Source organism: Muscardinus avellanarius (assembly GCF_963383645.1).
Source record: "Muscardinus avellanarius genome assembly, chromosome: X".
Taxonomy (NCBI): Eukaryota; Metazoa; Chordata; class Mammalia; order Rodentia; family Gliridae; genus Muscardinus; species Muscardinus avellanarius.
The window spans coordinates 2,472,991-2,496,452 of NC_137792.1; the positions used below are offsets into that span (position 1 = coordinate 2,472,991).

Sequence of the window (23,462 nt, forward strand, 5' to 3'; positions counted from 1 at the left end):
TTCCTCCCCACCCACCGCTCGGCTGACCCAGGGGACTCACATCAGTCTGTGAGGCGTCTTTACCGAGAACACAAGACAACGCGTTGGGCATCCTGTGCGGGGATGCTGAGTTTGTGAGTTTACTAACTCACGTCCAATGCTTCTGCCATGCACTGGATCAAAATAGAGTTTGGGGCATATTCATAAAATTGGGAAGTAAAAGTATATATTTCAATGTGACTTAAAATTTCACAAAAGGGCGCCCTTTTATGCCACAGGAGCCGGTTTAAATTCAGAGGCTACAGCTCCCTCCTCCTGCTCCTACCCCCTCCTCCTCTTTGTCTTCTCTTTTCTTCCTCCTCCTCTTCCTCCTCCTCCTCTTCCTCCTCCCTCTTCCTTGTCCTCCTTCCCTTCTTCTTCTTCTTCTTCTTCTTCTTCTTCTTCTTCTTCTTCTTCTTCTCTTCTTCCTCTTCTTCTCCTCCTCTTCTTCTCCTCCTCTTCCTCCTCCTCCTCTTCCTCCTCCTCCTCTTCCTCCTCCCTCTTCCTTGTCCTCCTTCCCTTCTTCTCCTCCTCCTCCTCCTCCTCCTCCTCCTCCTTCCTTCTTCTTCTTCTTCTTCTTCTTCTTCTTCTTCCTCTTCTTCTTCTCTTCTTCCTCTTCTTCTCCTCCTCTTCCTCCTCCTCCTCTTCCTCCTCCCTCTTCCTTGTCCTCCTTCCCTTCTCCTCCTCCTCCTCCTCCTCCTCCTCCTCCTCCTTCTTCTTCTTCTTCTTCTTCTTCTTCTTCTTCTTCTTCTTCCTCTTCTTCTTCTCTTCTTCCTCTTCTTCTCCTCCTCTTCCTCCTCCCTCTTCCTTGTCCTCCTTCCATTTTCCTTCTCCTTCTCCTCCTCCTCCTTCTTCTACTCTTCTTCCTCTTTTTCTCCTCCTCTTCCTCCTCCCTCTTCCTTCTCCTCCTTCCATTCTTCTTCTTCTTCTTCTTCTTCTTCTTCTTCTTCTTCTTCTTCTTCTTCTCCTCCTCCTCCTCCTCCTCCTCCTCCTCCTCCTCCTTCTCCTTCTTTTCTTCTTCCTCTTCTTCTCCTCCTCTTCTTCCTCCCTCTTTCTGCTCCTCCTTCCATTCTTCTCTTCCTCCTCCTCCTCCTTCTTCTTCTTCCTCTCTCTTTCTCTCTCTTTCTCCCTCTCTCCCTCCATCCCTCTCTCCCTCCCTCCCTCCCTCCCTCCATCTCTCCCTCTTCCCCCCACTTGTCAGACTATGAAGTAGCTTTTGGTGCACTAGAAAGTATGGAGACTGACTTTGATGCGTTTGTTTACGTACATCCTGTGCTTTGGAGAGTTTCCTCTTCCCCTCCATCCCCTCAGTCAGGTGCCTTATTTGCCCATCTATAGGCTCTCCTTCTTCGTCTAGAGTTCCTCCTGTTACCCATTTCTCCCTAGCTTTCACCTATTAGGGAGAGCATACGATTTCTTCTTCTTTGTGACTGACTAATCTCACTTAGCATAATGTCCTCCAGTTCCATCCATTTCCCTGTAACTGGAGATAAAAACCTGAGGATATTATTAACCTCTATTCAAATTATGTCCTTCGGTTCTTGGTAAAGCAGCCACTGTGGTAATGCAGTATTCATCTAACACCACGGAGGTTTTACAATACATTGAAAGAGAAAAACTAAAGCAACAATCAAGTGACCTGGTAGGGATGAAAGTTCTAGCATTACACAACAAAAGTAATAGGTTAATTCACACTCAATTTAACGGTGGTTTCAAAAAGGACCACAGACTGTAGCAGCTAAAAGTGAGTCTTTTTTTTTTTTTTTTTTTTTGGTGGTACTGGGGTTCCTGGAAGCCCTTCTACCTCCGGGCTACACTCCCAGACCTATTTTATATTTTTATTTGGAATCAGGGTCTCCTAAACCAGCGAGGCTGGCTTCGAACCTGCACGATCCTCCTGTCTCGGCCTCCCAAGCGCGGGGATGACAAGCGTGCCCACCATGCCCGGCTAAAAGTCACTCTTTTATCTCCCAAATTAATTAATCTATGCATAATGTCTTTATGAAACAGTTCAACAGAAATTAATCATGCAAACCCCCACTTCAGGGTTGAGAAAGGTCACGGGATTATTTGGACCATTTTCTATGGCATTTGAAGGAACATGTCCACTGAGGTCCTTCAGCATAAATGACATGGTACCCTCCGATGTCTCTGGTCCCTTCTCTGCGCCAAGTCCAAGCGATATGTTCAAGTACCTGTTTAAGTGATACGTTTAAGAGATGGAGAGGGTGAAGGGACAAGTGTCCGGGTCCAGGCAGGAGGGGCACACTGACCTTTGGAGGAACGGAAGTGCTTGCTGGGGGCCGTGAAGCCCCGGGTCCCGTGCACGTTGACAGCGGCCACTCGGAACTGGTACCACCGACTGGGGCGGATGTCGGTCAGCTGGACATGCTCGTCAGTGGTCTGAGAGGAGACATCACAGAGCAAGGGGAAAGGTCAGTTTTTATTCTATCATGGCCATTGAGCGTGTTTATTTTTTTAAAAAATGCACATACTTATTGGCTGAATCAGTTTAGCCTTGATTTCCCTGTGGTAACACCATTATTATTTCCAGATATGCAAAGAGTTGTCAAAAATTATTAACCTTGTTTTTTATTTATGTGTGTGTGTGGAACTGAGGATTGAACCTAAGGGAGCTCTATCTTGGAGAAGCTACAGCCCTAGCCCCTTTAATTAATTAATTAATTAATGATGATGATGATGATGATGATGATGATTTTGGTGGTACTGGGGTTTCTGGAAGCCCTTCTACCTCTGGGCTACACTCCCAGACCTATTTCATATTTTTATTTGGAAACAGGGTCTCTTAAGCCAGCGCGGCTGACTTTGAACCTGCACCATCCTCACGTCTCCGCCTCCCAAGCGCGGGGATGACAAGTGTGCGCCACCACGCCCGGCTTAGCACTTTTTATTTTGAAACAGGGTCTCACTGAGTTGCTAAGGGTCTTGAGAAATTGCTGAGACCAGCGTCCAACCTAAGATCTACCTGTCTCAGCCTCCCAAGTAGTGGAATTATACACATGTGCCAAACAAAGTATAAAATAGGTCTGGGAGTAGAGCCCAGAGGTAGAAGGTCCCTGGGTTCCACCCCCAGCACCACACACACACACACACACACACACACACACACACACACACACAATAGAGTGCTAATGATATATAAAAACAAATTGGAGCTGAAGACTTTTTTAAAATTTTGAGTGAATCACATAATATGGGCATAGAAGCAGTCCTGAAAGGTAGTGTGTACTGGGTACAGTCCACCCACTGTATGAACAAGTTGTGCATCCTGGATTCAACCAGCCTTGGTTGAATCCAAGGGAAAATTCTGTTTGTACTGAACAAATGCAGGCTTCCACTCTTGTCTTTAATCCCTAAACAACAGGGTGTAACAATTATGTATGTAGCTTTAACCTGGCATTGGGTATTGTAAAGAATCAAAGGGGAATGCAAAGTCTACAGAAGGGCCGGGCGCGGCGGCGCACGCTTGTAATCCCCGCGCTTGGGAGGCTGAGCCAGGAGGATGGCGCAGGTTCGAAGCCAGCCTCGGCTACTTAGTGAGGCTCTCGGCAACTTAGTGAGACCCTGTTTCCAAATAAAATAGAAAATAGGTCTGGGAGTATACCCCGGAGGTAGAAAAGCCCCTGGGTTGTACCGCCAAAAAATAAAAAAAATAAGAGCATAAGAGTAAACAGGAGGATGTGCGTGGGCTATGTGCATGTACTATAGTCTGAGAAACTGGCGCATCCTCAGATTTTAGATTCTGCAGAGGATCCTGGAACCAAGACTTTGAAGCCGGACACGGTGGCGCATGCTTGTCATCCCAGCATTCGGGAGGCTGAGACAGGAGCATCGTGGTTCGAGGCCAGGCTCAGCTACTTAGCGAGGCCCTTTGCAACTCAGTGAGGCCCTGTTTCAAAATAAAGAATAAAAAAATAGGGCTGGGGGTGGAGCTTGGAGGTAGAATGTCCCTGGGTTGCAAACCCAGTACCACAAATTCAGTCCCGAGAAAGAGACTTTGCGAAGTCTTCGTGCTTTTTGGCTATCTTCTTCTGCCTGAGGTGCTGACCTAGAGCCTGTGGTCTCGCCTCCGTCTGGTGCCAAACCCAGCTTATCCGGGAGGGCGACGCCGGGGTGTAGGACTGAATACAGATCTGCTGGTAAACATAACGTGTGGAGAAGGACTGTCACCTCCGTGCCCGCCTCTCAAAGACAAACACTTCCTAGCTCCAGATGAGGCCAGAAACCCTTAAAGGCGGGCTCCCACCACATCTGCTTGAAGTTGACACGTTCGTCTGACTTCGCCGTCCCGTTTCTGCTTTGAGTTTCAGAAACGTGAAAACCAGTCTGATCGCAACAACATTAAACAAAGACAGAATTCTGTGTGCTGTTATCTAGCAAAAAATAAGGCAAACAACTAGAATTCAATCATGGTAATAATACTCCAAGCGTTTTCTTTCCTCTTCCTACAAGAGAGGAGGAAAAAAAAAAAAAAAAACCACAATTGTATGAAGGGTGGCTTTATCAATCTTCACGTACTTGGGAAAATTTCCAAATAAATTTTCACCGCTATTCTGAGGGCATGCCAGGAAAATCCAGGGCGATTTCAATCTGTGTCCTGAGAAGCTTCAAGTTTAAGTGAACCACTTTTCTCTTTTACAGAAGAAATATAGATTGGAATCACAGGTTTTCTTTTTTCTAATTTATCCTCCCTTCCTTCCTTCCTTCCTTCCTTCCTTCCTTCCTTCCTTCCTCCCTCCCTTCCTTCCTTCCTTTACTGAGGATGGAACCCCAGAGTATTCTTTCTTCCTCTGAGCTCTACCCCCAGTCCTATTTTATCTTTTATCTGGAAACAGGGTTTGGCTAAGTTTCTAAGGCTGGCTTCAAATCTGAGATCTCTCTGTCTCAGCCTCCTGCCAACTACTAGGATGACAAGCGTGCGCCACCCCGCCTGACCGCATTTTATCTTTAATACCAAATTCTTCCTTTATTTATGTTTTAAAATATTTCATTCTGGTGTTTAATCCCCTCTGAGATGTCACTGCTGAGAAAGAAACAAGCAAGATCTTCTTCCAAACACCTGAAGACTGTAACGTACTTTAGATTTTAAAAAGAAATAGGAAACTAGTCTTGGGAGAAAACAATTTAAGGTGGGAATGTTTTTCTTGTAGACATAAATATTGAGGAGGGATTTTAGCTGGTGAAAAAGCACAAAGCAGTTTCCCCAGAGAGAATTTATTCTTTTTCAATATCCCAGGGCGTTTTTTGTATTGTTTTGGGTTTTTTTCTTTTTTTGGGGGGAGGGGGGTGTTGTTTGTTATTTGTTTTAAGCAGCTGGTAGTCCAGTTAGCAGCTCTTAAAAAGAAAAGAAAATATTTTGCTTTTCTCCACAAGTCAGAAGGGAAGCACACGTGTTAAGATAAAGTCTGGGAGTGCTTCCATTCAGGTGGCGTCTTGGTTTGGGCATAGACCAACACAGAGACAAAGGACTTGATGGAATTGGGGGGAGTTCCTGGCTTTTCCAGAGGGTCCCACTCCACGCCACCCAGGCCTCTGTGTGAAATAATGGCTGAAAAGCGGGACATGCAGGCGACGTTTGACCGAGGGACAAATGAACTCGTCGCAGTACGTCGCCCTTCACTTTTCCTAGTTGGTTTTGAGTTTAGCTGGGGGGAAAAAAAATGTCATTTTTGAAACCATAAACGCGAGTGATCAGATTATGAGATTATCTCCCCTTCTCGGCATTTTGAGCAAATTAAGCCAAATTTCCAGTTTCTCCCTGTCTTTCTTTTCTACTCTGTCTCTGTCTCTCTCTCCTCCCCCTTCTCTTCCCTTTCTTTTTGGCCCTGGAAATTTCCATTTGTTTGCCTTTATTTTCAGTTTAATTAACATGTCCTATGACTCCGAGGATCCTGCTGGAGCCTGGTTGGTCTTTCTGATGATCAGGATTCCTGCGTCTCAGCAAAACTGGAAATTCCCAACCATGAAACTTTTTACTCTTTCTTCTTCTACCTTCTCTGTCTTGAGATCTCCTTCTAAGTGTACTTTGGACTTTCTCTTACACTCAGTTGTGTTTTGTTTCTGTTTTTTGTGGTACTGGAGATTCCTAAGGGCATCATTCTGTCTCTGAGCTACAGCCCCAGCCCTATTTTATTTTATTTTTTTTAGTTTGAAACAGGGCCTGGCTAAATTGCTCAGGCTGGTCTGTAATTTACAATCCTCCTGTCTAAGTACTGAGATGCCAGGCACGCATCACGCCTGTCTGTCTGTCTGTCTCTCTGTCTCTGTCTCTGTCTCTGTCTCTGCCTGTCTCTGTCTCTTTCTCTATCTGTCTTTGTCTCTGTCTCTGTCTCTGCTGTCTTTCTTTCTCTTCCTGTACTAGTGATTAAGCTCAGAGCCGCACACCCTCTCTCTAAGCTATGCCCTTTTTACTTGTTTATTTTTGTTGTTTCTGAAACAAGGTCTCTGTAGGGGGATAAGTGTCTTGCTAAGTTACTCTGGCTGGTCTCAAATCCATAATCCTCCTGTGTTGGGATAATAGGCATGTACCACCACACCTCTCTCTCAACCTCCTCCTCCTCCTTCCTGTACTGGTGAATGAATGGACGCAGAGTGTGTCTGTCTTTCTGCCTGTCTGTCTCCCTTTCATATAGCCTATTTATTTATTTATGCATTCAGTTTTTGTTTGCTTTGAAACAGGGTCTAAGTTGCAGAGGACCACACTACGTCATGGATGCTGTCCCCCCATCTGCGATCCTCCTGCCTCAGCCTTCTGAAGTCACGAGATGCCCGCCGTGTGCCACCGGGCCCGGCGGAGTGGTCAACTGGTCGGGGAGACCTTCAAGTCCACGAAGCGCATCTTCTTCTTAGCAAAGAGGCGTGAAATTACTTGCACACGCACATGTGGCTTCCGTCTGTAGCCTAGCTGTTCTGACTGAGGCCCAGCAGGGTCATGTCTTTTTCTTTTTTTCTTTTTTTTTTTTTTTTGGTGGTCCTGGGGTTCCTGGAAGCCCTTCTACCTCTGGGCTACACTCCCAGATCTATTTTATATTTTTATTTGGAAACAGGGTCTCTTAAGCCAGAGAGGCTGGCTTCGAACCTGCACGATCCTCCCGTCTCCGCCTCCCGAGCACAGGGATGACAAGCGTGCGCCACCACGCCCGGCCAGCAGGCTCATTTCTTGCCCTTAAGTATGCAGAAGACACTACCTCGAAAGAAAAAACAGAGGCCGGGGGGGGGGCACTCACCTGGGCCACCGTCTGCCAGTGCGTGGCATCGTCTTCGCTGGGATGTATGCCGTAATTCCATCGTCTTTGCACCACGTAGATGACGGGCTCGATGGAAATGTTGAATTTCGAGGACCACCTCACCTCCAGCTGCCCCGTCTTGAGTTCAGTAAATCGGAGCTCTTTCCTGGGTTTCAAGGGGACACCTGAAACAGGATCGGGTCAATCAAAGTGCGCCGTGTGGGACTCGGTACACGAAGAAGGAAATGGACAGAAGAGACAAGTCCATCTGCTGACACCTGGTATTCTATTTCCTTTTGTAAAAGCCGCTTCTCCACACCAGGCTTCAGAGTGGAGTGTGTGTGTGTGTGTGTGTGTGTGTGTGTGTGTGTGTGTGTGTAGTATTGGGGATTGAACCCAGGAACATTGTACCTCTGAGCTGTACCCCCTAGCCGTGCTATAGAACTTTTTATTTGTTTATTTATTTATTTATTTGTTTGTTTGTTTATTGCAGTACTAGGGATGGAATCCAGGGGCATTCTATCTCCGATCTGCACACCCAGCCCTATTTTTTATTCTTTATTTTGAGACAGGGTCGCACTGAGTTGCAGAGGGCCTCACTAAGTAGCTGAGGCTGGCCATGAACCAAGATCTTCCTGTCTCAGCCTCCCCAATGCTGGGATTAAACGCGTATGCCACCATGCCCGGCTAGTTTTTATTCTATTTATTTATTTATTTATTTATTTATTTATTTATGTGGGTCTGAGGATGGAACCCAAGGGCATTCTACCTCCGACCTGCACACCTAGCCTTATTTTTTATTCTTTATTTTGAAATAGGGTCTCACTGAGTTGCAAAGGGCCTTACTAAGTAGCTGAGGCTAGCCATGAACCAAGATCCTCCTGTCTCAGCTTCCCAAATGCTGGGATTACAAGCGTGTGCCACCATGCCCGGCGAGTTTTTATTCTTTAATTTTATTTATTCATTTATTTATTGCGGGTCTGAGGATGGAACCCAGGGGCATTTGACCTCCAAGCTACAGCCCCTGCCCTATTTTGTATTCTTTATTTTGAAACAGCGTCTCACTAAGTTGCAGAGGGCCTCACTAAGTAGCTGAGGCTGTCTGCGAACCGGGATCCTCCTGTCTCAGCCTCCGAATGCTGGGATGACAAGCGTGCACCACCACGCCCAGCTAGTTTTTACTTTTTATTTTGAAACAGGGTCTCACTAAGTTGCGGAGGGCCTCACTAAGTAGCTGAGGCTGGCCGTAAACCAAGATCTTCCTGTCTCAGTCTCTCAAGTGCTGCGATTACAAGCGTGCGCCGCCGCGCCCGGCTTAACACTTTATTTTGAAACAGAGCCTTGCTAGGTTGCTGAATCTGACTTCTGACCTGCGATCCTCCTGTCTCTGCCTCCCAGACCCTGGGCGCTTCAACACCTAGCTCACCGTGGATGTCTTCCAACACCAGGCTCACTCCATCTCATCTGAAGACCATTATCCTTTGCGTCTGGCCCTTCCTTTGCTCCCAGAAGGTCCAAATGCATCATTAGTTCTGAACAAGTCTTGTACCCTCCAGGTCCTGTCATCTTCTTTATTAAAAAAAATAATAATAATTGGAGGCGGGCATGGTGGCACACACTTTTAATCCCAGCATTTGGGAGGCTGAGATGGGAGGATCGCGGTTCGCGGACAGCCTCAGCTACTACTTAGTGAGGAGGCCCTTTGCAACTCAGTGAGACCCTGTTTCAAAATAAAGAGTTTAGCCGGACGCGGCGGCGCACGCTTGTAATCCCCGCCCTCGGGAGGCGGAGACAGGAGGATCGCACAGGTTCAAGGCCCGCCTCAGCTACTTAGTGAGGCTCTCGGCAACTTAGTGAGACCCTGTTTCCAAATAAAATAGAAAATAGGTCTGGGAGTATAGCCCGGAGGTAGAAAGTCTCTGGGTTCTACCCCCAGTACCACCAAAAAAAAAAAAAAAAGTTAAAAAAAAATAGGGATGGGGGTGTAACTCAGAGGTAAATGCCCCTGGATTCCATCGCCAGTAAAAAAAGAAAAAATAAATAAAGCCAAGCATGGTAGCACAGGTTTATAATCCCAGCACATGTATAGTACTTTGGAAACAAAATGCCCCATGGACCCATGGCACTCTCATGGAAACAGGTGGCCCTGCTGGGAGCAGGGCTGGGCTGTAATCTCTGCAGTGAAGAAATGCCCCGCCCGGGGTCTCTCTGGGGCCTGGTCCAGGCTCGTCGGGTGTAGCTGGGGAAGGTGGGTCCGCGGACCTGTGGCCTCGGGGATTATCTATGGCTTCTGGTTTCTGGCACACACACACCCATCCCCGGCGCGTGCACGCGTTCGTCCTCTCCTCTCTCTCTCTCTCTCTCTCTCTCTCTCTCTCTCTCTCTCCTTCCTGCCCTTTCTTGATGTGAGAACAGAGCCTTCTCTTTCTCTTTCTTCCTCCTTTCCTTCCCTCCTTCCCTTCCTTTCTTTCCTTCCTTCCTTCCTTCCTCCTTTCTTCCTTCTTTCCTTCTTTTCTTCCTTCTTTCCTCCTTTCCTTCCTTCCTCCTTTCCTTTCTTTCTTCTTTCCTTCTCCTTTCCTTCCCTTTTCCCTTTCTCCCTTTCTCCCTTCCTTCCTTCCTTTCTCCCTTCCTTCCTTCCTCCTTTCTTCCTTCTTTCCTTCCTTTCTTCTTTTCTTCCTTCCTTCCTCCTTTCTTTCCTTCCTCCTTTTCTTCTTTCCTTCTCCTTTCCTTCCCTTTTCCCTTTCTCCCTTTCTCCCTTCCTTCCTTCCTTTCTCCCTTCCTTCCTTCCTCCTTTCCTTCCTTTTTTCTTTTCTTCCTTCCTTCCTCCTTTCTTTCCTCCCTCCTTTCCTTCCTTCCTCCTTCCCTTCTCCTTTCCTTCCTTCCTTCCTCCTTCCCTTCTCCTTTCCTTCCTTCCTCCTTTCCTTCCTTCCTTCCTTCCTTCCTTCCTTCCTCCTTTCCTTCCTTCCTCCTTTCCTTCCTCCTTTCCTTTCCTCCCCTTTCTTTCTTCTTTTCCTTTCTTGTTTTGGCACTGGAGGCTGAACCCAGAGGCGTTCTACTCCCAGCTTTTACACCCACACCTTTGTTTTTAATTCTTTATCGGCAATAGGGTCTTGCTAAGTGTTTGCGGCTGGCTTCAAACCTGAGACCGTCCTGTCTCGGCCCCCAGGTCTGGGATGGCAGGCAGCACGGGCGCCTGGCCTGTGATTATTTTCTAGAGTACACGTGAGATTCTCTCCTATATTTTCTCAGACTCTCCCATTCCATCTATTTCCCAGATCTCCTGCAGAGCAGCCAACTTTCTGATCACACACACACACACACACACACACTTCGCAGTGGGGATTAAACCCAGGGGCTTTCTACCTCTGATCTCCAACCCCCAGCCCCTTTTATCTTGTATTTTGAACCAGGGTTTAGCTAAGTGGTTGAGGTTGGCCTCAAATCTGCAATCCTCCTGTCTCCGTCTCCCAAGGACCGAGAGACAGGCATGTAACACTATGCCTGGCTTATATTTTATACTTCAGTTTCTCGCATGGTACACTGTGTCTTTGTGACAGTTCCTATCTTTAAAGCAGCTTTCCTAAAACACACGGCAAAGTCCTTGGGATGACGGAGGTCTGTTTATATTGTTGTTTTTCTTTTTGTTCCTTTTCGACTCTGAAATGTCCTTCATTCTCTTTTCTGACCGAACACACTTAAGTGCGTCCTGGCTGAGACCAAGTACCCGCCTCTCTGACACTTCTCCTAAATTTCCCAGTGGGAAAGAAAGGCTCCATTCTTCTGCCCTCTTCAGTGCTGAGCTGTGAGGGCGCGCGCTGGCCCAGCTCTCACTCTGACTCTGTGGAAAAGTCCTTGGTGGTGGTGGGGGGGTTCTGTCCTCTGCCCTCAGTGACAGCCCCCAGTCAAGAGTCATGCAGGCCGGGAGCAGGGAAGCGAGCTTGTCATCCCAGCATTCGGGAGGCTGAGACAGGAGGATCGCGGTTCGCGGCCAGCCTCAGCTACTTAGTGAGGCCCTCTGTAACTCAGTGAGACCCTGTTTCAAAATAAAGAATAAAAAATAGGGAACAGGGTGTAGCTTGGAGGTCAAATGACCCTGGGTTCCATCCCCAGACCCTCTAATAGTAATAATAATAATAATAATAATAATAATAATAGAGCTGAGGGTGTACCTCAGAAGTAGAATGCCCTTGGGTTTCATCCCCAGACCCGCAAATAATAATAATAATAATAATAATAATAATAATAATAATAATAGCTGAGGGTGTACCTCAAAGGTAGAATGCCCTTGGGTTCCATTCCCAGACCCACATAATAATAATAATAATAATAATAATAATAATAATAATAGAGCTGAGGGTGTACCTCAAAGGTAGAATGCCCTTGGGTTTCATCCCCAGACCCACAAATAATAATAATAATAATAATAATAATAATAATAAAGCTGAGGGTGTACCTCAGAGGTAGAATGCCCTTGGGTTCCATCCCCAGACCCGCAAATAATAACAATAATAATAATAATAATAATAATAATAATAAATAATAATAGAGCTGAGGGTGTACCTTAGAGGTAAGAATGCCCTTGGGTTCTATCCCCAGACCCGCAAATAATAATAATAATAATAATAATAATAATAATAATAAAGCTGAGGGTGTACCTCAGAGGTAGAATGCCCCTGGGTTCCATCCCCAGTGACAGAAAAGAAAGAAAAACAAAAGGGCCATGTAAATATGTGTTGAGCGTGACGGAAAGTCAAACTGGACCAAGTCTCCCCGTCCCTCGTACTCAGGACAGGGAGGCGGGTATTAGACAAATAACTCTAGGAGAGGGCCTACGCATCTGAGAACCCGTCACAAGTGTCTGGGTTTCTCAGAAGGGTCGTAGGAGACGGCCAGTGAGCTCTGCACACTTGGAGGCCATGCCTGAGACTCCCAAGTGCCCCTTTCTCCTTGGCCCTGTGGTGCCCAGTGCCCTGCAGTGAACGCAGCCCTAGTGACCACCATGGCGGCTGGGCCAACCTGCACCCATCAGCGGCCGGTGCCAGCACCCACAGGGCCGCCCTGGACCATTCTCATCTTGCCAAGGAGCGGAGCTGGGGGCCCCTGGGCACCGTCAGATCAAATTTCTCCTCTGAAGGCTCTCTTTAATTCTGATGTGCAGGGCTCCTGCAATGGCATGGGCGGGAAGGGCCCCTCTGCGGTGCATTAGGGGTAGCTGGCTGCCTTGATTGGAGGCCCCAGCGCGGCCCTAATTGTGTGCAGCTGGGCTCCGGGCTCCCTGGACCTGCCGGGCGCACCGTCCTCCTGAGCGCGCTCAACTGCAGAAACAGATGTGCAGATGGGGCTCCTCTCAATGTGTTTTCTGTTACGTCGATGATTAGAGTTTTTTCTTTCTTAAAAAAGGATTTTTTTTTTTTTTTGGAGGGGAGGAAGGGGTAAGGGAGAGTGAAGCCAGGGGTGTTCCACCTCTGAGCTACACCCCAAGCTCTTTTTACTTGTATTTATTTATTTTTATTTATTTATTTTTTTTTTTATTTTTTTTGCGGATATGGGGATGGAACCCAGGGGCATTTAACCTCCGAGAGCTACACCCCCGGCCCTGTTTTTTATTCTTATTTTGAAACCGGGTCTCACTGAGTTGCAGAGGGCCTCACTAAGTAGCTGAGGCTGTCCTCGAACCTCGATCCTCGGGTCTCAGCCTCCCGAATGCTGGACTTACAAGCGTGCGCCACCACGCCCGGCTTTACTTGTATTCATTCATTCATTCATTCAGTACTGGGGATTGAACCCAGGCGCATTCTACCTCCAAGCTTTTATTCTTTATTTAGTTTTGCTTTTTAATCTTTCTTTCTTTCTTTCTTTTCTTTTCTCTCTTTTTTTTTTTTTCTTTTTTTTTTTTTTTTTTTTTTTTTTGGTGGTACTGGGGTTCCTGGAAGCCCTTCTACCTCCGGCCTACACTCCCAGACCTATTTTATATTTTTATTTGGAAACAGGGTCTCTTAAACCAACGTGGCTGGCTTCAAACCCGCAGGATCCTCCTGTCTCCGCCTCCCAAGCCGGGGAAGGGGGGATTACAAGCGTGTGCTACCACGCCCGGCTTGCTTTTTAATTTTAATTTTTTTTGCAGTACTTGGGCAATATACGTCCAACCCACACCCCCAGCCCTATCTTTTATTCTTTATTTAGTTTTGTTTTTTAATTTTAGTTTTTTGTTTTGGCAGCACTGGTGATGAAAACCCAGGGCATTCTACCTCCAAGCCACACCCCCAGCCCTATCTTTTATTATTTAGTTTTGTTTTTTAATTTTAATTTTTTTTTTTTTGCAGTACTTGGTATGAAATCCAGGGACATTCTACCTCCAACACACACCCCCAGCCATATCTTTTATTCTTTATTTAGTTTTGTTTTTTAATTTTAATTTTTTTTTTTTTTTTTTTTTTTTTTTTTTGCAGTACTGGTGATGAAACCCAGGGGCATTCTGCCTCCAAGCTACACACCCAGCCCTGTCTTTCATTCTTTATTTAGTTTTTGTTTTTTAATTTTTTTTTTTTTTTATTATTTTGCAGTACTGAGGATGAACTCCACGGGTATTCTACCTCCAAGCCACACCCCCAGCCCTTTTATTTTTTATTTATTTATTTATTTTTTAAAAATATTTTTGGCTGTACTGGGGATAAAACCCAGGGGCATTCTACCTCCAAACCACACCCCCAGCCCTATTTTTTATTCTTAATTTTGAAACAGGGTCTCACTGAGTTGCAGAGGGCCTCCCTAAGTAGCTGAGGCTGGCCGCGAACCGGGATCCTCCGGTCTCAGCCTCCCGAATGCTGGGATGACAGGCGCGCTCCACCCCACCGCGCCGGCTTGCAATTTCCTTTTAATGGAGCTCCTTTGAAAGAGGCTAAATCCTCAGCCTAGAGTCTTGAGACAGGAATCAAAATATTTAACGTCTAAACAATGCCACTTCTGTTCTGGGAGCTTGCTCACAGATAAAAGCACAGAACAAGTACAGTTTGAAAGCACGTCTCAAGTGTGCCCTCCCCCCAGCTTCTTTTCCAGAGACTTAAACCTTATTTTTTTTTTTTTTTAGCATACCCAGGAGAGCTTCACTGATTAATTCTTCCATAGGAAAAAAAAATTATTTTCTCAATTATTACGACCCTTCATATATGTTAGGTTAAAACATAAACATACACACACATTTATTCTACTTTATTTATTTATTGTGTGTGTAGTACTGGGGATTGAACCCACAGGGACGCTACCTCCAAGCTACACCCCCAGCCCTATTTTATTGTTTTATTTGGAAACAGGATCTTGGCTAGGTTGGTGAGGGTCTCTGCTAAGTTGCTGAGGCTGTCCTTTAAACTGCGATCCTCCTATCTCAGCCTCCCAAGTCCTGGGACGACAGGCGTGCACCACTGCCCCTGGCTTCTTCTAATATATATATATATATAATTTTACACATCCTTGATCTGAGTTTATTTCAACTGGTATCTAAGATCAGTGAGTGTTTTAAGATACTTGAATATGAAGCCGGGCGCGGTGGCACACACTTGAATTCAAAGCATTCAGGAGGCTGAGACCGGAGGATCGCGGTTCGCGGACAGCCTCAGCTACTTAGTGAGGCCCTCTGCAACTTAGTGAGACCCGGTTTCAAAATAAAAAGACTAGCCAGTACCACCAAAAATAAATAAATAAATAAATACAAAGACTAAAAGTATCGGTCTGGAGGTGGAGCTCAGAGTACCGCAAAAATAAAATAAAAATAAAATAAAATAAAATGACTAAAAATTAGAGCTGTGAGGTGTAGTTTGCAGGTAGAATGCCCCTGGGTTCCATCCCTAGTACTGCAATAAAGAAAGAAAGAAAGAAAGAAAGAAAGAAAGAAAGAAAGAAAGAAAGAAAGAAAGAAAGAAAGAAAGAAAGAAAGAAAGAAAGAAAAAAAGAAAGAAAGAAAGAAAGAAAGAAGGAAAGAAAGAAAGAGACTAAAAATTAGGGTTGGGGTGTCACTCAGAGGTACAATGCCCCTGAGTTCCATCCCCAGTACTGCAAAAAGAAAGGAATGAATGAAGGAAGGAAGGAAGGAAGGGAAAGAAAGGAAGGAAGGAAGAGAAAGAAAGGAAGGAAGGAAGGAAGGAAGGAAGAGAAAGGAAGGAAGGAAGGAAGGAAGGAAGGAAGGAAGGAAGGAAGGAAGAGAAAGGAAGGAAGGAAGGAAGGAAGGAAGGAAGAGAAAGAAAGGAAGGAAGGGAGGGAAAGGAAGGAAGGAAGGAAAGAAAGACTAAAAATTAGGGCTGGGGCTGGGGTGTGCTCGGTGGTACAGTGCCCCTGAGTTCCATCCCCACTACCACAAAAATAAATAAATAAATAAATAAATAAATAAATAAATACTAAAAATTAGGGCTGGGGCTGGGGTATAGCTCCGAGGTACAATGCCCCTGGGTTTCACCCCCAGTCCTGCAAAAATAAATAAATAAATAAATGAATAAATAAATAAATAAATAGATAATAAAATATGAAGACTAAAATCTAGGGCTGGGGGTGTAGCCTCGGAGGCACAATGCCCCTGACTTCCATCCCCAGTACTGCAATGAATAAATGAATAGATTAATTAATTAATATGATGTCCCGCAATAACCCGCAATAAATAAATTAATAAGATAGTCTGCAATAAATAAATAAATAGATAGATAGTAAATAAATAAATAGTAAATAAATAAATAAATGAATGAATAAATAAATAAATAGGAAGGATAGTCGACTCTGGCCCACATGGATTTCGGCGGGGCTGTGCGCTGTCTGGGCGCGCACAGGTGTTTGGGGCAGGAGCCCCACCCCGGCGGCCATACCTTTGTAGAGCGTCTTGGGCACCTGGCAGGTGTGCCCGCACCCGTTGGAGCAGCACTTCTTCACCCCCGAGCACTCGCTGTCCACCTCGCAGCTCTCCACGCAGGCGGCCGCGAAGCCGCTGGCCCGCTCGGGGGCCGGGCAGTCTCCCTGCTTCACCAGCAGGATATACTTAAGGAACTCACAGCTGGTCAAGCACTCGTAGTTTTTCTTGGGGAACAGGGGCTGGAAGAGAAAAAAAAGAAAACTGGGTTAAAACATATCCCATCAAGCCGGGCGTGGTGGCCCCGGTTTGTCATCCCAGCATTCGGGAGGCTGGGACAGGAGGATCACTGTTTGCGGCCAGCCTCAGCTACTTAGCGAGGCCCTCTGCAACTCCGTGAGACCCTGTTTCAAAATTAAGAATAAAAAATAGGGCTGGGGGTGTCACTGGGAGGTAGAATGCCCCTGGGTTCCATCCTTAGTACCGCAAAACAAAAAACAAAACAAAAAAATCCCATCAACCGGATGCCTGGTTCTTGGGAGACTGAGATAGAAGGAAGATCGCAAGCTCAAGGCCAGCCTCAGCTACTTAGTGAGGCTTTCCACTACTTTAGTGAGACCTTGTTTCAAAGTAAAGAAGAAAATAGCCAGGCGTGGTGGCTCACGCTTGTGATCCCAGCATTTGGGAGGCTGAGACTGGAGGATCGCGGTTCGCGGACAGCCTCAGCTACTTAGCGAGGCCCTCTGCAACTCAGTGAGACCTGGTTTCAAAATAAAGGATAAAAAATAGGGCAGAGGGTGTAGCTCGGAGGTCGAATGCCCCTGGGTTCCATCCCCAGACCCGTCAAAGAAGAAGAAGGAGAAGGAGAAGGAGAAGGAGAAGGAGAAGGAGAAGGAGAAGGAGAAGGAGAAGGAGAAGGAGAAGGAGGAGAAGGAGAAGGAGGAGAAGGAGAAGAAGAAGAAGAAGAAGAAGAAGAAGAAGAAGAAGAAGAAGAAGAAGAGGAGGAGGAGGAGGAGGAGGAGGAGGAGGAGGAGGAGGAGGAGGAGGAGGAGGAGGAGGAGGAAGAAAATAGAGCTCAGACGTAGAATGTCCATGAGTTCAAACAACAATAATGGCTTGAGGTTTAGTTCAGTGGTGGAATACCCCTGGGTTTAATCTCCAGTTTAAAAAAATCATTAAAGTGGTGTATTCATTTCGAGTCATCCCCCCATGCCATTTTGTATTTCTATCTTTTAATAAACTTCTTTAAATCTTCAAAAAAAAATCATTAAACACACAGGAAATATCTGATTCCTACACATCTGAGAGAACGTTTGACATGTATCTGCCACCAAATTTTTGTTTGGAATGTTTTATAAAATACATGTAGCTTTATTCACCCATCTTGGCAATGTGATATTATATGAAAATTTCCTAAAGAAATTAGACCCATGAGTTTTGATTGGTAACTATCATATGAAATGATAGCATATCATTTTGATACGTAGCTATCATACTACATGTATGCAAACATACTCCCTCACAGAGTTCTATGTTCCGTACACAGGTTGAAGACAGTAGTCAAGACATTTAGAGATGGGCCGGGGTTTTGCTCAGTGGTACGGCGGTTGTTCAGGATGCACAAGGCCCTTTATTCGATCCCCAGAAACAAGAAAACCAGGCTGACGGGTACTTAAAATGGTCAGTGGTGGTGGCACACCTGTTTCCAAATAAAAAATAAAATGGGACTGGGATGTAGCTTGGAAGAGGCACGCCCCTGGGCTCGTGCCCAGTAACACAAACACACAGAGACACACGCTGCCTCATCTGACGTCTACCGTAAACCTCCTGTGACCTTTATGCAAGATGGTTGCACCGTCCACACCCTAACCCTGTTCTTCTAAATTAATATTCGCCACAATCATCTTTCCAATACTGCAAATTTGACGTACAGGAAGGCATGCATATTTATTATAATTAAATACAAGGGGAAGGTTCGATGCCTTTTCTTAACATAAAAGAGAGACTAGAAGTGTTAGCTATGAAAGGTGTAATTTCACTGTCTTCATTCGATTTGTAGATGCCACATAAGGTTGACTGTTAAACAATTAATTATATATAGTAAGCCGAACACAATGGTACACACCTGCAATTCAAATACTTGGGAGGCTGAGACAGGAGGATCGCAGGTTCAAGACCAGCCTCAGCAATTGAGTGAGGCCTTCAACAACCTAGCGAGACCCTGTTTCAAAATAATTAAAAACAAAAATTAAAAGGGGCTGGGGTGTAGCTCAGAGGTACAAGGCTCCTAGTATCCCTCCTGAAAAAAAAAAAAACATATATAAAACTTGGAAATAACATGCCTGGACTGAACTAAAATTAGGATCCAATTTAAGGACTTTACAGGTGAGACGTGGAAGGGAAGCCGCACTTTCAGTATTGAATCGCCACAAATTTACAACTCTTTAAAAGAGACTTTATAAACATCAAAAGCACCGGCCTAACCCCTCGGCAGGCTCCGATCCCGGCCTCGGAGGCCTCAGTAGCGGCCTTGCCTCACGGAAGGCTCGAGGGGTTAGGCCGGTGCCAGGGTCAGCGAGGCTGGGACGGAGCCTGCTGTGAGGCAAGGCCGGTGCTGGAGCCACGGAGGCCCGAATCGGAGCCAGCCGAGGGGTTAGGCCGGTGTGGGGGCCAGAGAGACCAGAACCGGGGCCTCCCATGAGGCAAGGCTGCTGCTTGAGCCAGCGAGGTCTGGATCAGTCCTCCGGGTGGCCAGGCCACAACTGGGGCCATCAAGAGTGGGATCGGTATTTGCAATGCGGCATGCATGGAGAAATACGGCAGAAAATATAAACCAGATGCTTCCCCTAATCAGCAAAAACTAGGAGGAAAGGGGCAACAGGAAGAGGTCGAGCTATAGAAAGGGCCCTATAGTGAAGCAACTAAGGTGACCAATCAGAGGGTATGGAATAGGGGAGGATGGAGCCTCTTTAAAAAGCAGGAGGTACATAAACATATGTATCAAAGTTAATCACCAAACAAGCATGGGATAGAGGGAGGGGGAGGGAATGGGATGGGGACTGGATGAGGGCTAATTGGATGATGTGTGCTTGTATATCCTCTCAAGTATTGTACTCCAATGTGATGTATGATTACAATGCACCAATAAAAATAAATTAAAAAAAATAAAGAAACATGGGAAGCGTCCCCATCCCTCCCGGCCCGCTCTCCTCTCCTGCACTAAGCCCTTTTACTGGCTTCACTGGGTTTTCAATTCTCACGCTTGGGTTTCAAATCTAAGTTTGTCATCAAGAAAGTCTGCCCAGGGATCTGTATCGAGGGCCCAGGGCTTGCTAATTCTCCTCTCGCGACCAAGTGTGTGCACGACAGGCGCTCGGGGAAAATACTCAGTGACCAGAATCCTTGGCCTCTCCCACACGGGCTCAGATTTCCAAGCAGAGACAGGACCCCGGGTCTGGAGAGCGTTGACTGCCCGCTGACTTGGAATTCTCAACAACTTTGTTTACACCGCGGTCTAATCGAATCAGCTCCACTCAAACATACAGAAACAACGCTGTATGGATATAATGCACCAATAAAAAAAAGAGAAACAACGGAACAATGGGACAACTCAATTCACATAAGCAAACAGAGCCTCCGGGCATCGAAAATCAGGTAACAGAAACTGAGTCCCCTCTTCATGCCGTCCACCTAAAGATGCCTCTGTCAATCACCGGACCCTCGGACTCTCGGGGACCAGAAAACAGAATTTTGTGTTTCCTTATCATAAGACCTCACTGGGCTAAGGGGGCAGATGTAAACAGTTGTATACATTATAGAGTGAATTTTTTTCCTTCCTATTTCTAGGTTAATAATGACCAAACATCTCAGGATGCACGTTGACCCAAAACAACTAAGATTTCCAACCTTGACTGATCCTTGAAACAGAGACAGTCTCAGCTTTCCATAACCCTCAGAAACACATTCACATTAGAAATGTCCACATTTCTAATGTTGACACCCCAGTGAGTTCCAGTTTAGTGTTGGGGTGCCAGGAGGTGTAGACATTACAATCAAGATGGGGAAGTGTATCTGGGTGGGATGGGGTAGGCCTGTAATCCCAGGGCTTGGGAGGCAGAAATAGGAAGAGGCCAGCCTCAGCAAATTAGCAAGACCATGTTGTAAAATAAAAAATTAAAAGGACTTTGGGGGTACCTTGGAGATAAAATGCTCCACCATAAAAATAAAATGAAATAAAAAGATGGGATGGTGTATCATCAGCAAGGAGGCAACTCATAAACTATGATATATCACTTTTATCAAAACTAAGACACCATCAATTGTCATACGCGTTAACATTTGATACATCATTAGGAAAGAGAAAGGAAATATTGTCATTTATAACTTAAGATCGCATCAATTGGAAGAAAGGAAGATTTAAGTGCAGAAAGAGTGTACATTTTGAGATCGGTAAAGAATAAAAACCTTTATTATTACTTAAAAGAACAAAAATTAGTGATAATGTTTAGTTAATAAACTAAGGCAACAAAATAGGACCTGCCTGGCTAAATATCTGTCATGGCTTGTGTAACGATTTGGGTTTAGAAGCTCTACCAGGCCATCACAAAAACCAGTCAGCCATGTTGGAGGTGGGGCTTGTTGCTAGGGAACAGTCCACAAACAAAGCAGCCATGTTGGAGGTGGAGCTTGTTGCTAGGGAACTGTCCACAAACCAGGCAGCCATGTTGGAGGTGGGGCTTGTTGCTAGGGAACAGTCCACAAACCAAGCAGCCATGTTGGAGGTGGGGCTTGTTGCTAGGGAACAGTCCACAAACCAAGCAGCCATGTTGGAGGTGGAGCTTGTTGCTAGAGAACTGTCCACAAATCAGGCAGCCATGTTGGAGGTGGGGCTTGTTGCCAAGGAACAGTCTATAAACAAGGCAGCCATCTTGGAAGTGGGGCTTGTTGCTAAGGAACAGTCTATAAACAAAGTAGCCATGTTGGAGGTGGAGCTTGTTGCTAAGGAATGGTCCCTGGGGGTGTGGCCTTGGGAAATATTCAAAGTCTCTCCTCCCCTTTCTCTCTTTCTACTACTTCTGGACTCCATGATGCGAGAATGGAGCCTTGCAATCTGTCTCTTTCTGCTCTCTGCTGCTATGCCGTGAGCTCTGCAGACCTAGCCTGACATGGACAGAACCTGTAAATCTCCAAAAAACTAAGCCAATAAATCTTCTTTCTTCTACATTTTGTGGTCAGTTATTTGCGGTGACAGCTTTGAGAATTTGACCGAGACAATGGTTCATGAGAAACTGTCCCACATGACCCAGAAAAAAGCTTCTGAAAGACCTTGGTTTGATTCCTGTTCTAACAAGAATATTTAACATCTTTAAGTTAAAAATAATATTAACTATGAACAAACTATGACACCAATCTGAGCATAACAAAGGCTGAATGGTATAGGTCATCAAATGAGAAGTGAGAGAGGTCAATATTCAAGAAACCAAAGAACCAACTCCAGATATGTTATTACTAATATGCCTCCAAAAGTCCTGAATTGGGGATTAAAATTACCAAGAACTAAATTCTTTTCTTTCTTTCTCTTTTTTCTTTCTTACCATTGGGAATTGAACCCAAAGGTGTTCTATCTCTGAAGGACATTTGCACCCATTTACTTATTCATAGTATAAGTAATATAGTATATAATAAATAAATAAATATAAATATAATAAATTAAATATGATAAATAAAATTACTATATATAAATTTATTTATTAAAACATGTATTAAATGAATAATACATTTATTATTTATTTATTTTTCTCAGCCATGTATTTTTTTTTTTTTTTTTTTTTTGGTGGTACTAGGGGTGGAACCCAGAGGCTTTCTACCTCTGGGCTATACTCCCAGACCTTTTTTAATATTTTATTTGGAAACAGGGTCTCACTAAGCTGCTGAGAGCCTTACTAAGTAGCTGAGGCTGGCTTCGAACCTGCACGATCCTCTTGTCTCAGCCTCCCAAGTGCGGGGATTACAAGCGTGCACTACCATGCCCAGCTCCTTATTTATTTATTTTGAAACAGGGTCTTGCTAAGTTGTTGGGGCTGGCCTGACACCTGTGATCCTCCAGTGTCAGCCTTCCAAGAACTGTGATTACAGCCGTGCCTCACCAAACTGAACTAAAATTTTTAAGTTTAGAAATGGTAGCAATACTCTGAACGATGAGGCAGGTTTTGTGTTAGAGTTATGACTACACGTCTTCTTAAAGCGGGAGTTGGAAGACTTCCAATAAAAGGGCAGGCAGTAAATCTTTTCAGATTTCAGGCCCATGCCATCTGTCAAAACTACTCAACTCTGCTTCTGCAGTATAAAAGTAGCCATAGATAATCTGTAAACCAGCCAGCATGATTGTGTGCCAATAAAACTTTATTTACAAAAATAAGAGCAGAGCCAGGTGTGGCGGTTCACCCTTTTAGTCCCAGAACTAGGAAGACTGAGACATGAGGATCATAAATTCACCTCTGCAACTTAGGGAGGCCCTCAGCAACGTAGTAAGACCAGGTTTCAAAAGAAAAAAGAAAATAGGGCTGGGAATGTTGTCCAGAGATAGAATTCTCTGGAATTTAATTCCCAATACCACAAGAAAAAGAGAAAGAGAAAGAGAGAGAGAGAGAGAGAGAGAGAGAGAGAGAGAGAGAGAGAGAGAGGAGAAAAGATGAAAGAGAGAAGAGAGAGAGAAAGGAGAGAGGGAGAGTTTGCCCTGTAAAATTCACACTTGAAAAGAAAAATAAAATCATATTATCTGGCTACCTTGCAAATAGACACATTGAGTTAAACATGTTTCGGTTTAAAAAGAGTCAAATTTCAGTCCCTGAGGCATAGGGACTTTTTTTTTTTTTCTGGTACTGGGCATTGAATGGAGGGGGCACACTATCTCTGAGCTACATCCTTAGCACTTTTTATTTTGTATTGATTGATTGATTCATTCATTGATTGACTTTTGGTGGTACTGGGGCTGGAACCTAAAAGCTTACTACCTCTGGGCTATACTCCCAGACCTATTTTATACTTTATTTGGAAACAGGGTCTCACTCAGTAGCTGAGGCTGGCTTCAGACCTGCATGATCCTCCTGTCTCAGCCTCCCAAGCGCAGGGATTACTATTATTATTATTATTATTATTATTATTAGTAGTAGTAGTAGTAGTAGTAGTACTGGGGGTGGAACCCAGAGGCTTTCTACCTCTGGGCTATATTCCCAGACCTATTTTATATTTTATTTGGAAACAGGGTCTCACTAAGTTGCTGAGAGCCTCACTCAGTAGCTGAGGCTGGTCTCAAACCAGTGTGATCCTCCTGTCTCAGCCTCCCAAGTGCAGGGATTACAAGCGCGCGC

General features: G+C 45.2%; 1 protein-coding gene across 1 annotated transcript in view; it reads right to left on the minus strand.

Annotated features, from left to right (window-relative positions):
- ANOS1 (anosmin 1) overlaps window positions 1–23,462 on the minus strand; it is a gene marked incomplete at both ends in the record, with an annotated part of 134,353 nt that overhangs the window by 34,818 nt on the left and 76,073 nt on the right. The window contains 3 exons of the mRNA XM_080719542.1: window positions 2,292–2,421; window positions 7,266–7,450; window positions 16,112–16,334. Coding sequence (XP_080575668.1) covers window positions 2,292–2,421; window positions 7,266–7,450; window positions 16,112–16,334 — 538 coding nt within the window. The remainder of the gene's footprint in view (window positions 1–2,291; window positions 2,422–7,265; window positions 7,451–16,111; window positions 16,335–23,462) is intronic.